Source organism: Phoca vitulina, unplaced genomic scaffold, assembly GCF_004348235.1.
Source record: "Phoca vitulina isolate PV1807 unplaced genomic scaffold, GSC_HSeal_1.0 scaffold22, whole genome shotgun sequence".
Classification (NCBI taxonomy): Eukaryota; Metazoa; Chordata; class Mammalia; order Carnivora; family Phocidae; genus Phoca; species Phoca vitulina.
Window position 1 is genome coordinate 14,096,377 of NW_022589725.1, and position 17,209 is coordinate 14,113,585.

Genomic DNA, 17,209 nt, shown 5'->3' on the forward strand with positions numbered 1-17,209 from the left:
ACTGCCTTGTTTTACAAATGAGGAAACTGAGGCCCAGAGAAGAGAAGTGAGGTGACTCGCTCAAGGTCACCTAAGCAGGTAACGGCAGATTCAGGACTGGCTGTCACTTCAATTATAGACCTGTGTCCTTTCATGTCACGGCTGGCTCGGGATCCCTACACATCTATGTGCCAAGTTGCGCTAAGTGCGGAGGACACAATGGTGAACAACATAGACATGACTGCTGCCTTCACAGATCTTATATTCTAGACAAGGAACAAATAAATGCATATTATAACATCATACAGTGATAAATGTTGTGGATAAAAATAAGGCAGGTGAGGGGATAGAGTGGCAGGGGTAAGTTACCAGGAAAACCCCTCTGAAGAGGCGACATTTTAGAGAAGAGAAAGATGGAGCCTTGTGAATACCTGGGGGCAATTGTGGGAACAAAGCCGGGCAGGGGGGATTAGGTCGGAATGGTAAGAGAGCAGCAAAGAGCCAGTGGCTGGAACAGAATGAAGGAGGGAAAGACAGGAGGAGGCAAGGTTAGAGAGGAGAGCAGGAGAGAGATTGTAGGCAGCGCTGAGGATTTTGGCTCGAGGTGGGGTAGGAAGTAGTCCTGAGGTTTTGAGCACAGGGAACCTGATCAGATTTCTTTTTTAAAAAGACCCCTCTGGTGGAGACTGAACATTAGGAGCAAAAGAGGGGCTTCAGGGAGCCTAATGAGGAGGCTGCTGCAGTCCAGTTGTCCAGGAGAGAGGTGACAAGGCTACGGCCTGGGGCAGTGGGTGGGGAGCTGAGATTGGTCTCCCCATCTGTGCAAGGAAGGAGTTGGATGACATGGTCCCCTAGGGCCTTCCCAATTCTGGCATTCAGTAATTTGGTGAATTAACTCAGCATACACCAAGTAGGTGCAGACAAGCCCGTTTTCCTTTTCTCATAGTCTCTAGATTTTTCCTTTTGGATTCTGAGTCTGGACAGAGCCCAGCGATCCGAGGCTCAGAGCGGGGACTCCTGCCCACCCCCATCACTGCCAGCCTCACTCCGGTCCCCACCTCCCAGGGACAGATGGGTGGGCAGCGGGAGGCAGCTGGGCCTCGAAGCCTGCAGGGCCCCGGGGGAGGGAATTATCTGAGAGTTCATAACCCCTCTCTGCCTTCCAGATCTTGAGTTAAAAGCCCCAAATGTCACAGCCCCAAGGGGCAAGGGTTTGAGGGTGCCAGGAGAGGGGGGCACGACAAGGTGCTTTTCTGTCCTCTGCTGCCCACATGAGGGTGGGGCCCTGGGGTGCTTGAGAACTCCAGCCCTGGGAGCAGGAAGCCATTAGAGGCTGAAACTGGTGGCCCTCAGGCCGTGTCTGACCCACTGACCTATTTACTTGGCCTGAAAAATGTCTGAGCAAAAATGGAGCCAACATTTAAAAACCAAGAGATTGTACAATAAAATCCAGATTTCTGGCTTCTCTTGAGTAGTTAGAAAATCTGACCATACTGACCACTTATTCCCATATGACAGCATTCAGCCTTAGCTGAGTAGCAGCTGGCCTCATTATTACCTTATTTTATTAATAGGTAAATACATTTACATGATTCCAAAAAAAAATTATAAATGGGCATATATGAAGTCTCCCTCTCCCACCCTGTTCCCCTTCTGTCCAGTGCCTTCTTTGGTAATCTCATTTTCTTATATAGACTTCCAAAGTTTCTTTGTGCATATACAACAAATACAAAGATAGATTATTATCCTCCCTTTCACCCAGCTTCACTCCCCACCCCACCCCCATTCTATCCCTTGCTTGTCCCCATGGAAGCCTCTCTGTATTAGGAGATGGAGAGCTCCATCACCTCCCTTACTGCCGCCTGTCATTCTGTTGTCAGAAAGTCCATGATTTATTTAGCTGGTCCCCTACCAATGGGCATTTGGGTCATTCCCAATATTTGCAGTTATAAACAATGCTGTGCCAATTATCTTGTGCATAGTTTACACAAGAACTAAAGGAAAATTATTAGAAACTGGTCCAAGCAGAAGGTGCAGTAGGCATGGATTGAACTTGCAGTTATGATAAAGAATGTTCCCAAGAGTGATTCCCAAGATTCCCAACAAAGCTCAGAGACCATGCCCTTGGGGACGAAGGAAAGGCTCCGAGACTGGTTTCTGCTACTTGCTAGATGTGGGACTTCTCTCTGGGCCTCAGTGTTCCTATCTGCAAAATGAGAGAGGGGGTTGAGGAACTGGGTAAGATCTCAGGGCCTGTCCAGTTCTAAACAGCTGTGGTCCACCTTCTCCTTCCACACTAGTCATACCCAGCCTCTTTTCAGCTCTTAAATGAGCCTGACTCAGTCCCATTGCAGAGCCTTTGCTCAAGCTGTTCTGCACCCCGCTCCCCACACAGCTTCCACTAAAACACCATTCTTGTACTCCCTTATCGGTCCTAGTCTGAATGCCTGATCTTTGATCTAAGGCCACTTAGAACACACTAGTCTAAACCATTCAGGTCAGGGTCCCCCCCTCTACAGTCCCACTGATAGGTGGGTCACGCCCACCTGGTCCACACTTCAGACAGCCCATCAAATCCTTCTTCTGTCACTGCTCCAGTTGCCCGAAGTAGAGTTCTTGAATGCCAACTCTGCTACTTCCTAACTAATGGCTTTGGGCAAGTGAAAGCACCTGCCTGGGTCTCAGTTTCCTCATGCAAAAAAAAAGGGGGGGGCTGGTTTGAGGATAACATGTGGTAATATCCATAAAGTTCTTAGCACAATTCCTGACACACAGAAGGACTGATAGTGCCGTGAGTCACTGCCCTTGTCTGTGTCAGTTACCTGGTTTATGAAGTGGGGAGAACAACGGAAGCTATTTCATAGAGTTGATCACTCACTCATGCATTCAGCGTTGTTTATAAAATGCCTATTGGGTGTCAGGCACAGCACTGGCACTCAGCAATTCGTTGAAGAAAATAGATAAATTGTCCCAACTCTTATGGAGCTCCCAGGCAGTTCCAAACAGGCACACATAAAAAGATAAATTGTCAGTGTACTGATGTTAAGAAGGAAAAGACTAAAATGTCATGGAAGCTCGTAACAGGGTAGTGTCAAAGAGACTTCTCTGAGGGATAAGGAGCAGGGCACTGTTGGGAGGGAGATCCAGGAGGGCTTTCTGTGGAAGGCATCACCTTAGCTAATAATTAGCATTAATTATCCTCACCCCAGCCCCAGGAGGAAAGCACTGGTTACAGTTCCCCATTTTGCTTATTTCCCTGAAGCTAAGAGAAATTGAGTGACTGCCCAAGGTCATGTAGTCAGGAAGAGGTGAGTAGGTTTTGAACCCAGGCTTCCTGGTTCTAGAGTCTCAGACGTTAAAACGTGTCGTCTACTGCCTGTTTGAACAGGTTGATCCTAGGATGTGGATAGGCATGGGAGGTAGAGGAGCTGCCTCCACTGGGGTGGGGCCCAGAGGTGAGAACCTAACTGTCAGGCCCCATCGAGGCACCTGTGAGAAGGCAGAGATCCAGACATGTACAGAACTGGCCCAGAGCCATTAGGAGGTCCAAGGGCAGAGTTTTCCTCTGCCCAGGCCTCTGTGCACTCCATGAGTCTCCCTGCTTAGGGCTGTAGAACAGAAAAAAAGGGAAAAGATACTGTTCCTGACTGAATCACATTGGGATTCAGACTCCCCGCCAGCCCAACCCACAAAAACTCCACACATGCCTGCGGATAGAGACTATTAGCTTTGAATCCAGCCTAGAAAACTCCCTTAATCCCTAACTCTTCCTTCTCTGTTTTCAGTCTTGGGCCACAGCTGGCTCTCCAACCTCCTGAGCATTGCTGGGACCACAACAGTCCCTTGACACGAAAGGGATGCTGGGCTATAGGACTGCGGATGGCTGCTCCTTCCTGACCCAGGGCAGCTGTCGCCCTTTATCTTCCCTTCCCAGCTACTCTGAAGCAGGGTGGTCCTCAAGCCTCCCCTCCCGCCCTCTTCCCCTTCTCACCAAACTCTCCTCCCCTTGTGAGATAGCAAAGCCTACTCTAGGGCCACATGATGGCTTGAATTTGGCTCTAGCACTGAGTAACTGTGTAGCTCCAAACAAATGAATTAACTTCTCTGTGATTCAATTTCTTCATCTCTAAAATGGGAGGAAAAAAACATAAACTACCTCACAAATTGTGAAGATAAAGTGAATTAGTAATTGTATGGTGATTCCAGTGTCCCTGGCAAAGAGAAACTGCTACATGAGTGTTTGTACAATAAATGCCTGATACATCCAATCTGAGCAAAAGGGTTGGGGGTGAGCTGGGGTATCCAGGATGTACTAGTAACCCTACCTCCTCTCCTAAATTATTGGTATATTCTCTCTCTGGCTTCTCCACCCTCAAGCTGTTTCCTAGTGAGCATTTCTCTCCTCTGGCTGCAGGGGCTTCTTTCCAAATCCAGATTTGATCACATTTGTCTCCTGCTCAAATTCTGCAGTGGTTTCCCATTGCTTCTGGGAAGTACATCTTCTGGACTTTTAGGGTCTCATCCCTCAGAACTCTCCAGCCCCATCTTTCCCAGTTTTCTACCTCCCTGGATCTGTGGTCCAGAATTCCTTGAAAATGTGCCCTCAAATCTCAGGCTTGCAGGCCTCTGCACTTGCTCTTCCCTCTACTTGGTGCTTCCTCCCATCCCCTTCCCTCTGATGTTGCCCCTTCCCTGCCCAACTCTACTAGGGCTGTGGCCAGATGAAAGCAGTCCCTGAGGGAGGGAAAGGGGAGAGTGGGGAAGAGACAGCAACTCTCAGAGCTGCAATTTTCTCATTCAAACCAGTAAGAAAAAGACAATAGGAAAGGGGACTCTTCAAGATCAAAGACGGGGATGGAACAATATGCGAACACTCTGGAAACTAGGAAATGGCTTGTTAGCATCCAGTGATTGCTAAAGAGTTCCTGAGGTGCCCGCCTAGGCAGCTCCTTGCTTCCAAGTCCCTTATCCCCTACCCTCCTCAGACCTAGGCCACTGGAGGTAAACAGAGGAGATAAATGGAAGAGGAGAGGATGGAGAGGGGGGCGGTGAAGAAAAGAGGAAATAAGGAAGTGCAGTGGGGTGGGGATGAGAGGCAGAAAGCGTGTGGCTGGGGCCCCACGCCTCTGAGGAAGGAAGGAGAGGGTGACCTGGGATGCTCTCCCTCCCCTCCCCCTCTCCCTTCCCTGTGGACCTGCGCCCATCCGGCCGCAGCCCGGGCGGGGTCGGGGAGGGACGGGGGAGGCGCCGAGGGGAATGAATAATTGAAGTAGAGGGGAAGAGGAAGAAGAGGAGAGGAGGAAGAGGAGGAGGCGGGAGCCTCCCGCACAGGGTCCTTCCCACTCCGCACCCCACCCCCTCCGCCGCCCGGAAGTCGCTCCCCGCCTCCTGCTCCGCCAACATGGCCGCGAAGTCGGATGGAGCGGCGGCCGCGGCCGGCCCGGGGCCGGAGGGGGCGGCCGGAGGAGCCCGGAGTGGTGCGGGCGGGCGCGGGGAGACGGCGGCGGCGGCGGCCGAGGGCCCCGGAGTGACCGGGGCTGGGGGCTCGGGGCCGCGCTACGAGCTGCGGGACTGCTTCTGGGTGCTGTGCGCGCTGCTCGTGTTCTTCTCCGACGGCGCCACGGACCTGTGGCTGGCGGCCTCCTACTACCTGCAGGGTCAGCGCACCTACTTCGGCCTCACGTTGCTATTCGTGCTCCTGCCCTCGCTGGTTGTGCAGCTGCTCAGCTTCCGCTGGTTCGTCTACGACAACTCAGAGCCCGCGGGCGCCCCGGGACCCGCCGTCAGCACCAAGGACAGCGGCACCTGCGGGCCTTCTATCAGCACCAAGGACAGCGCCGCCGCCTTCCGGACCAAAGAAGGCAGCCCCCAGCTGGGTCCCGGGCCCGCGCCCTCCTCGGCCAGCGCCTACCGCCGCCGCTGCTGCCGCCTCTGCGTCTGGCTGCTGCAGACCCTCGTCCACGTCCTGCAGCTCGGCCAGGTCTGGAGGTAGGAGAAGCGCAGGTGGAGGGAGCTGAGCTCGAGGAGTGGGGGTGGCGAGGGCCTACCTGCCGCCCCAGCCCTACTCTGACCTCTCCAGACCCCCCTTGCGTCCTGACCTCCGCCCCGCCCCACCCTATTGCAGTTCTGATTTCTTCTCTGCCAGCTTCTCTCTGACCTCTGCCCTCAAACTCTGACCAACCCCAGTGCCATCCTCTCTGATCTGGCCATTGAGGGAAGAAGGGATGGGGCAAGAAGAGAAAGTGATCCTTGGGGGTGTGAATGAGGAGGGCCCAGGGCTGAAGGGGATGTGTGAAGCTTGGAACAGGGCCCCAGGTCTCCCTCCAGCCTTGACCCACTCCTTTGCCTGAGTGCCAAGCCTCAGCTTAGGAAAGATCTCAGAAGTCCTTCCTTGCTCTCAAAAGATTCTCAGTTTGGAATTGCAGTCCATTCCCAGCCTCCTGGGAGAAACAGAATTTGAGGTAGCTAAATGAATATCCCGCCCAAACTTTTTGGACTTCTGGTTAAGGGTGAGCCAGACCCTGCTGAGAAGCTGTCTGGCTTCTTCTGTTGCTTAGGACTCCCCCAGTGTCTCCCCTAACCCCCACAGAGCCGAGGGGATTTTGGATCTTGAATCAGAGATTAGATGGCCACTAGCTGTCCTTTAATCCCAGGGCAGTAAAACAAAACTGAGGCTTTGTACAAGCAGCCCACTTCCAGGCTGTCTGCTGAGCTGAGCTAATTGGAGATGGGGAATTCTGAACCTGGGCTTCCCCTTGAATCAAAGTTGCTCTGGTAGCTTAGGCTCTACTGGGCACTGACAGAATGAACTTGCCCACTATGTGATCTTAGATAAACCTCCCACCAAGCCTTAGTTTCCTCACCTGTGAAATGAGGGAGAATCCTTCCTTATCTCATCTCATTGGTCTACCATCACATTTTCTTACCTGTTGGGATGGTCAGGTGAGAGGAGATCTGTGTGAAGGCCTTGCAGACTGTAATGTATTTTAGGAATGTAATAGATTATCATGATCACAGATGTGGGGAAAGCATGGAAAAAGTCAAAATCACTATAGAGAAGTAAAGGGTAATTACTGCTGTTGTTATATTTATTCTGCTATTTGTTAACACATTCTGCCTAACTCAGAAGATTCAGCACTGGGCTGAGGGTTGGAAACAGGACTCCCAGGGTTTGTCCCAGCTGCTCATTTGCTGTGTCACCCTTGTTGTGTTGCTGAGTTTCTCTCTGCCTTGGTTTCCCCATCCATGCCTTGCTGAGATGATGTGTATATTCCATTTAGCTTGCCCTGAGGGAATACGGAGGTGGAGCTCTATCCACACAAGGTGGTGTTATTATTATTAGCTTGACACATAAAAATATTCATGTCTACATCCAGGAACTAATCTGCATTTATCATTCTGTGCCCGAGTGGACAGATGGTGATAGATATTTTTAGATTCTGAAATGGTAACTTCCTATTCTTGGTAGCCAAAGCTTCATCCTCCTTTCCCTTTAGCCTAAAGTGGGCCAGCTGCCCCTCAACTCACTGGCTACCTCAAACCCCCTCCTCCCCTGGTTCAGAATCTACTTACAAGAAACAAATACTTCTTTCTTGAACATAAACTGAGTTTCCCTCAAACAGGGCAAAAAATGACCATGGGGGTAGGAGGGAGGGGAGGTCTCAAGGGAGTGGCTGGAGATGGCTGAGGGTCCCTGGAGCACCATAGATTCTCAGATAAAAGGGCTATTTCCACTCTCCCCCATTTGTAAAGTGAGGGGGTTGGGATGAGACGATTTTGCAGGGATGACAAACTAATGGCCCCGGAATTGAATATGGCATACAGAAGTGTCTTGTTTGGCTTGTATAGTATTTCAAAAATCCAGAGTTCTAGCTTCTCTTGGGGAAAAAAAAAAAAAAAGGAATCTAGCGGTATCAGGCCTGTAGCAATTTAGACAGGGTATGTTTGTTTCAGTTTGTCCAGTTTCATTCCCTTTGATCACATCTGGACCATTTCACTTAGGCATTAGGGGTATGAGAGCCCTAATTTATAGTTCTATAACAATTATTTTATTAAGCAATCACTTTGTGCCAAGCCTATTGGTTGCTTTTTTACCTGTTTCATCTCCTGTGTCCCTCCTAATACTCCTGGGATGTGGTTGTATTGTTATTCCTACTTAATAGCTGAGGGACTAGAGGCTCAGAAAGGGGGCATCCTTGCCCAAGGTCACACAGCTAAGGAATAGAAGACCTGGGACTCAGGACTCTCTGCCTTCAAAGCCCAAGTTCAATTTATCCACCCTGCAGTTCTGCCACTAAAGTGTCCCCTAAGCTCAAAGAATTATGAGTCTGAGATCCCAAGATTCCAGGAGATAGGAAGTCAGAGCTTCTGCTGCACTGAGATAAGAATGTGAAAGGCGGGGGAGGGATTTGAACATTGTGGGCAAGGATGGAGAGAGAGTGTGTATTGTGGGGAAAGTGCTGGACTGGGGGCGTGGATCAGGAAACCCATGGCTACATCAGGGTTTGTAACTAGCTCGCTAGGTGACCTTGGGTGAGACTCTTCCCATCTTTGGGCCTCAATTTCCCTGTATGTGAAATGAGAATATCAGATCTGATGACCTTAGGAGCCTTCCCTTTCTGGAATTCTGACTCTGGGACTGGTTATCAGAGCTGAAGTCTCTGGACCCCTGTCCCCAAAGCTCTGGATTCTAAAATGGCCAAGGGTCTGGCTAAATGGAGGAAAACCCAGACAAGATAGAGAGAAGCCACTGGGGCTGGCATTCCTAGAAATTAAGCAGTGTTGGCATATGTTTGCTTACCACGTGAAATGTTCCCACAATGAACATGTTCACTGTTCAGCAGCCTTGGTGCAGGTGTTCTGAGTGGTAAAACCTGGAGTAATGAGGAAGGTGAGGCGTGTCTGAGCCCTACAGGACCCACGCTGGGAGACTGGCCAGTCCACCTTCTGATCCCACACCCTCAATTCTGAATAAAATAATTTGAATTATAAAAATTGCTTGCCACTCCTCAAGCTTATACAATGCTGAATCAAAAGTCTCAGTACTTTGAGGAGCCAGGTAACACAGACCTGTGACAGCACATGGGTTCAGCTGATTAGGCCGGATTCTGTTCCCAAACAACCCTGTGAAATGGGTGTTACTATTATTTTAAACACAAAATGGGGCTCTGAGGAGGCAGGGGAGGGGAAGGAATTCATGGGCACTGTGCACCCACCTCGTACCAACAGGCCCCAGATGAGGTGCTCTAGACACTGGATCTCGTTTTACCCTGAAACCTCCCCTCTGGTGGCAATTGATATACCCAATCAGACAAGAAAATGAGGCTCAGAGAAGTCAAGTAACTCGTCCAAACTCATCCACTGAGGAAGTGGGGGGAGGGGAGGTGCCAGCCCAGCTTTCTTCATCTCCCAAGCCCAAGTCCTATCTCTGGCACCCCTACACTGGCTGCATGGGAGGATCCCGGAGCAATGGCCCCACACAAAGACAGATGGATCCCTGAGAAAATCAACCACAGATCCTTTGGTGGGACATGGAAGCTGGCTGTGAGCGGGACAGCAACCTGTGTTTTGATCCCTCCCCGCCCAACCCTAACCCTCGGAGCTGTTAAGCTGCTCAGGGTTGTTAAGCCAATTAAAGTCCTAACCCTGTCTTCTCTGACCCTGTGGGCAGCAGAGCAGTAAACCATGAATCCTGCTTTCCCTAATCTTGAACTCACTGGGCCCAAGCTTTTCCCAGATAAGCATAGTTTGCTAAGCCAATTAGTGGGAGATGATCTGGCATAGGATTCCTCTGAGGCTGTCAGGATCTGGGGACCCAACATGGGGAGGGAGGGATGGAGGGAGGCAGGCAGACCTTTAGAGGGAAGGCCTTACCTTAAATACTCCCTCTATGCCCCAGCACTGCTCCCTCTGCCTCCTCACAAACCTGCACTCAAGAGAAGTTCTGAAATGAATTAGTGACCAACTGGGTGTGAAAGTCAGCTTCTGGGTTTTCTCTCTGGGAAGCTATATTCTTGGCTTAATGGTTAAGAGTACAGACTCTGGATTCAAATGTCCTCAGTTCACTTCCTATATGTGATGGTGACAAGCTATATAATCTCTCGGTGCCTGAGTTGCACCTTTGTCATCTAGGGGCCATCATAGTACCACCTCTTGGGTTGTTTCTAGGTTTCATCTGATAAGGTGTACCAAGGATTTAGCAAAGGGCTGGTCCCATTGTTAAGTATTCAGGACACTTTGACGTGAGTAGTGCCATCAGCCTGGTCTTTGTTCCCTGTGGAAGATTTGTTCAATTCGTACACGGCCAAGGAGGGGGCAGGAGGGCACGAGGGCCTCGAAGGTACCTGTTTATTTAAGCTGTAGTCATTCATTCCGCTAGTATAAGGAGCACCTGCTATACACCAGACACTGTGCTACATGCCGGGAATAGAGTGGTGAGTAAGACAAAGTCCCTGCTCTCATGGTGATCAATAGTCTAATGGGGGAAACCAATAAACAAGTAAAATCACATATAATATATATTGTAAACATAATCTGAAATCTAAAGGGTCAACTGAGCGCTATGGAAACAGTGAAACAGCGCAGGGGGCTGGAGTCCCAGGGAGGAGGGTGTGGCTCTTTGAGGGAAGGTGGTCAGGACAGGCCCCTGCAAGGACATGGCATGTGGGCAGAGGACTGAATGAGGTGAGGGTGAGCTGCATGGAGGCCTTGGGAAGGATGTCCGAGGCAGAGGGAAAGAGAAGAGCAAGGAGAAGGCCTGTGTGGCCGAAGCAGAGAGTCGGGGGACAGTGGAGGGGTTGATGGTAGACAGGCTGGCTGGGGCTACATCACGCAGGGCTTCATAGGCCAGGGGAGGACTAGGGCTTTCACTGTGCTTGAAGTGGGAGCCCCAGAGAATTTGAGCAGGGGAGGAATAGGGTGGACTTGACTTGTGTTTTACAATGTGCATTCTGGCTGCTGGAAAATAGAGCGGTGGGAGGCCAGAGTAAGCCTGGAGACCCGGGAGGACACCACTGCTCTGTGATCCAGGTGAGGGAAGATGGGGGCTGGACCAGGGTAGTAGCCGCAGGGGTGGGGGTCTGTTTCAGGCACAGTGGACAGGGTATCTGTCCCTCTTTTGTCATTTTCCCCACTGGGGCCAGAATGTTAATGATTAAGAACTCGCACTCTGGAATCAGCCTTATGCATCCTGTGTCTGCCACTTTCTGTGATTTGGGGCAAATGGCATAACTTGTCCGCGCCTTGGTTTTCTCATCTGCAAAATGGACATTCTAATAATAATACCTTTCCCATGTGGCTTGAGGGGGCAGTTAAATTAAATGACGTACACATAGTGTTTAGCACAGCACCTGGAACACAGGAAGTGTGCAATTCTCTTCAGCTTCTACTATTTGTATTATTCTTTATAAAACAGGCCAGGGATTGGATTCCATAGTGGTTTTCAAACTCTTTCACTGCCTTCACACCATCATTTTCAACCTGAAATCTCTGAGTTTCTCTTTTCTGATATTTTGGTTACCGATGTAGGATTGTGTTTTGTCTGTACCACAGCTGAAACATGTTTACAACCCGCCCCCCAAACTCGATGATTATCCACAAGGTTCCTCCCTGTTCTGACTTTGCAGGGTTGTTCCAGGCCAGCCTCGCCACCCACCTCCTGGGAGACCCCTTTCCAGGAGGTGCTCTGTCCTCCCCCCACCCTCTTTTCCCCGCCCATCCGGCTGCAACAGGCCATTAGAGCTGCTCCTAACAGACACAGCGGCTGGCGGCAGTTGGGCCCAGCGTCCCCTGTTTGATCTATAAAGACCACACAGGAGAAGCCCTGTGGGGAGGATGGAGGGCTGCCAGGAAATGGCTTTGAACCCAGGCAGCTGGGGCGAAGGTCCCTAGGGAGGAGAAGGAGGATGGGTTGGGATCTACTCTGGCCTCTCCATTCACCACTCTGCCTTTGTTAGGGTCTTGAAATTGATCCCCTGGGAAATCCTATCAGCCTCCAGCTCCCCCCACCCCAACCCACACCGCCCCATCCTGCCTCCACCTGCAGCAGAAAGGATATTTCGAATGCTCGGATCCGACCTTTCCACCACTCTGGAGCCAGAGGGCCAGCCCGGGCTCCCCTCTGCCCCTCGAGCAGGTCCAGATGCTTTAGCTTGGCATCAGAGCCCTTGGCCTCTTGCCCTTTTGTCTCCTCACTGCTCCGGGCCCCTAAGAAGCAAGCCACACACTTTTTCCCTTCATGCCTCTGAGCAGCTGCCTGTGGTCCTTCTAACGACACCCTGTCCCATTCTCCTCCTGGTGAAATTCTGCACATCCTTCAAAGCCAAGTTCAAATGCTGCCTGTTCTGAGAAGTTTCCCTGAACAAACCCATTCTGCCCTCAACCCTTCAGACCCCACCTCCCACTCCCTCAGTCAGGCAAGTTGTTGTTTTTAATCTAAAGTGGAAATTGTTTAGTTGTCCTGTCTGTTTATAAAGGAACCATAGGCTCTTGTTGAAACCTCAGGTGGTGTATACCTTTATACAGAAAAGGTATAAAGAAGACTCCCCTCCCCTCATTATCTTGGGGGGGGGCACAGAGGTGGGGTTATGGCAGATTTCCACTTACTAATTAGATATTTCTTGTACTGCTTAAAGATTTCCTTTGGTTTTTAATTAACCAAGAAATACACGTATGCACTTACCTGCTTTTAAAAAGTCAGATCCTACTGAAAATTTTAGTTACCTTTATAGAAACTTCAATGAGATCATTCCTCCTCACCACAATTCTGTCAAGTAGGGGGTGTAGTGATAAAGAACAAGGATTTTGGAGCTCAAACTCTGGCCCTGCCACGTGTACCTGTATGACCTTGGGCAAGTCACTTAACCTCTCTCGGTTTCCTCATCTGTGAGATGGGATGTTAATGTCCCATGGCTAGACAGGTAGCCGTTGTGAAGGCTTATTGGTAAATGTAAGGAACATGCCTTGCACAGGACTCAGCATATCATAAGTGCTCAATTAGTGTGAGCTAGCATTATTGGCCTGTATGACAGATGTGGAAATATGGCACAAAGAGGTAACAGCCTCCCAGTTAGTGAGTAGCAAAGCCAGGGCTTAAAGGGATGCAGTCAGATTCCCAAGCCCACATGTGTGACCACCAAGCCATCCTGCCCTCCGCTAGTTAAGTGTACTCTTACAACACAATCAATCATGTATTGCTTTGGGAAGAGGAGAAAGATATTTTTAAATTTTGATTTGAATATAAAGTACCCACTGTTAACATGCTGGGTTCTTCCTCTCAGACTTTCCCTCTAGGCACAATTACTCATTCCTCTTCAGCCCCACAGTCCTGATCATATTCTTTTGTGATTGCCTGCCCACATAGCTGGTTTTCCTACCAGATTACAAGCCTCTGGGGAGGTGAGGCCTTGCCCTTTCTTTTCTCTGGCCCCCATGGTGACTGGCTCAGAGCAGAGCCTCTGTTGCTGTTGGGGACCCTCCACCTGGCCAGCTTTGGCGGGGTCCCTAGCAGTTATTAGAACATGAGTCTGTTGAAGGAGGCTTTGTATCCGTGACTGATGCGGGGGATGCTAAGGCAGTGTGGGACCCCGGGGCAGCGGTGGGCACAGCTGGGGTCTACTAGGCCTACATCTGCAGCCTTCCACACTGGCAGTGGACAAATGCAGGCTAAGGGCAGTGCATTTATATTTGTATAAGATGTGGTAGGAACAGCCCTGGGGCTAGGTTCCCCAGAGGATGCTGGTGTAGTGACCTGGCTGGCTTAGGAGACGGATCCAGCAGGTACTCAATAAATGTTCGTGTGAACGGAATGGAATCTTTGAAATCAGAATCTTGAGCAAGACACTTCACTGCCTGGGGTTCCGTTACCCCATCTGTCAAGTCCAATTAGGGGCTCGAGAACACTGGCTGAGTTCCCTAGGACTCAGACACGAGGGCAGGGTAGCTGAGAGCTTGGGGTGCTGGTGGGCTCATGGCTCCATGATTTCCTCATTGTGTGACCCTGGGCAAGTTGCTTCAGCAGCTAGAGCTCTAGTCTCATCTGTGAAATGGGGATGGTGATAGTATCCACCTCTTAAGTTTCTTGTAAACATGTCCTGAGATAATATAAATGCACAGGACTTTCACATACTCTATGCTCAGAAAATATGTGCTGCTATCACTATTATTATTGGCCCAAGTAGCAGCCCACCCCACTTACTTAGTTACAAGATAGGGGATGGAGGAGGGGCATCAGGGGTCCTAACGCTTGCTAATCCTCATCCACAGACAGTCTTTCAAGGAAGGAGACTTTTTTTTCTGTGGCTCCAGAGAGAGTGTGAGGACAGATGACAACCCAAGGTCCAAGGGAAGCAGAATCTGTTTGAATAGGAACAAGACAGCTAGACAGTCAGGCTGTCCAGGAACAGAGCGGGCTGTTCCTGAGGCTGTGAACTCCTCGGGGCCACATGCGTGCAGACAGGAGCAGCTGACTTTGTCAGGGAAGCTGTAGCACGGCCTCCTGCCCTCTGTTTGGAGGGCAAACTAGACGATCTGTAAAGCCCCTTACAGTTTGAAGACTCTGTGATCGAACTTGGGGGGCTTTACGAGGCTTAGCCGCCACACCACTGGTTGCAAATCGGTGGCCCGCGGGCAAATCCAGCCTGAGGATGTGTTCGTTTGGCCCACGCAGTATTTTGTCCCTACTGCCTGATGAAACTTTTTATTATGGAAAACTTTTAAATATACAAAAGTAGAGAGAACAGGATAATGATCCCCCTTGTGCCACCACCGCCCTGTTTCAACAATTCACTCCTGGCCAACCTGGCTTTATCTAGGCCGGTGGCATCCAATAGAACTTTCTGTGAAGGAAATGCTCTGTGCCTACACTGTTCAGTACAGTAGCCACTAGCCATGCATGACTACTGAGCATTTGAAGTGTGCCTAGTGTGACTGAGAAGCTGAATTTTAAATTGTATTTAATTTTGATTAATTTAAATTTAAATAGCCATATGTGGTTAGTGTAGGACACATAGATGTTGCAGACCATAGGTCTAGACCCCACCCTGTTTCTTTCCCTTCCATGTTATTTTGAAGCCAATCTCAGACGACATATCGCTGCATCCATAAGTATTTCAGTACATCTCTAAAAAGATAGACTTTTGGGCACCTGGGTGGCTCAGTCGGTTGGACGTCTGCCTTCAGCTCAGGTCATGATCCCAGAGTCCCGGGATTGAGCCCCGCATCAGGGTCCCCGCTTGGCAGGGAGTCTGCTTCTCCCTCTGCCCTTCCCCCTGTTCATGCCTTCTCCCTCTCTCTCTCTCTCTCTCTCAAATAAATAAATAAAATCTTTTTAAAAAATAAATAAAAATATAGACTTTTAAAAAGTACAACTAAAATACAGAATACCATTATCACACCCTAAACAAGGAATCATAATTTCTTAAAAATTCATATGGTAGGGGCGCCTGGGTGGCCCAGTCAGTTAAGCAACCAGCTCTTGATTTCAGCTCAGGTCATGATCTCAGGGTAGTGAGATTGAGCCCCAAGTCAGGCTCTGTGCTGGGCATGGAACCAGCTTGGGATTCTCTCTTTCCCTCTCCCTCTGCACCTGCCCCATCCTCTCTCCCTCTCTTAAAAAAAATAATAATAATAAAAATAAAAATTCATATGGTGTTTTTAAAAATTAGTTGCCAACATTTCCAAATTGGAAATTTTTTTTTTTTTTTGCACAAATATTCTAAGTTCCATCTATTCTTAAAAAGTTGAAATTCCATCCACACTGGGCTCACGTTCTCCTAGGGCAGCAATCAGCTAGAGCTGCTCTACTTTCTAGACAAGGCACCCATCTCTCCTTCCCAAGAGTACCCAATAATAACAGCTTGGCCTCTTTACCTTCTAGGGGCTCACAGGCTAGGGACAGATGGAAGTGGTACTTTTTGCCTTCCTTCGTCTCCAAGTACTTTCAGATGCCACCAGGAGACTGGACCCAACCCTCTTCCCACACTGGCTCATACCCTGACGCACAGGGACGACTCTGCCCAGGGATATCAGGAAAAGAGAGAAGCGGGGAGTGAGGGGCAACGAGCCCTGGGCTAGAGTATGGGGTACTGGGCTTTAGTCTCCACTCTGCACCCATTTCACAGATAGGGAAAATGAGACCCAGAGAGAGGAAGAGATCTGGCTGCTTTCATACAGTGAAGGACAAAAGAGGTGGGGACCCGGTCCCAGATGCTTTGCTGGAGAGGGGCTGCCTGCTTCCCTGCTGAGTGAAAAGAAGAGCTGGTGGCAGTGGGTGGAAGGGGAGAGGGTCTCAGCTTTTCAGCCAGAGCCTAAAATTAGTGGCAGGGAAATGTTTGGCCTTAGCCCAGCAAAAAAAGAGGTGCCGTGACTTCATAGAGGGCTGCTAAGGAGGAGGGAAACAGCCCAGCTCTCAGCACTGCACGAAATGGGAGCCAAACATGTAAAATCACATTCTTTTCTGACATTTATGACTCATTTGGCTGCCAACCCCAGGAAGGTCCCATTTTGCATTCTTACAGGAGTGCTCAGCATTGAGGGATAGACAGATGGGAAGGGAGCCTCAAGGCCATTCCCTACAAGAGCTTCCTGGGTCCCTTTGCAGGTAAGGGGAGAGGGCCCAGTTTTTCCCAGAGGACCCACAGACTGCATCTGGGTCCTCAGGGCCTGACTCAGCTTGATTTGCACCCGGTGATGAAATGGGGGAGTCACCGTTCCTTATTTGAGATGCAACTCTGATGCTTCTGGCTGTTGACCTCGGGCAAGTCACTTCTCCAAGCTCCTGCTACTTGCTTCTGGAGTCCTTGCCCTTCTGTGGGGGCCATATTCAATTCTCACCTGTAACTGGTCTCCCACCTTGCCCCCTTGCTTCTCCCCGTTCTGTTCCCCACAGAGCTCTCCCTCTAAAAGAGAGAGGTGCTAGCTAGCTCTACCGTGGCTCCCTTGTTTAAAACCTCTCTGTGGCTCCCCATTACTCTTATGATAAAGGCCAAATGCTTCACCATGGCCCCCTTCACCCCTCACTTTCTCACCTACTTCTCTGAGCTACAGCCTTTCTGACCATATACTGCTTCCTTGCCACTCAGGACCTCTGCCCATGTTGTTCCTCCACCAGAAATTCCCTTTCCTCCCTCCTTCAGCCCATTAATTCCTGTGCCTGCTTCAGATCACGGCTCGGTAGCCCCCTCCAGATTTCCCTGACTGCCACACCTCGGCAAGCAGGACCAGGCCAGGTCTT

The 17,209-nt window shown here is 50.1% G+C and overlaps 1 protein-coding gene across 1 annotated transcript in view; it reads left to right on the forward strand.

Moving 5' to 3' along the window:
• Positions 1-5,362: 5,362 nt before the first annotated feature.
• XKR7 (XK related 7) overlaps positions 5,363-17,209 on the forward strand; it is a 28,015-nt gene continuing 16,168 nt past the window's right edge. Inside the window, exon 1 of the mRNA XM_032419762.1 lies at positions 5,363-5,967. Within this exon, the coding sequence (XP_032275653.1) occupies positions 5,381-5,967 (587 nt within the window). The 5' untranslated portion in view covers positions 5,363-5,380. The remainder of the gene's footprint in view (positions 5,968-17,209) is intronic.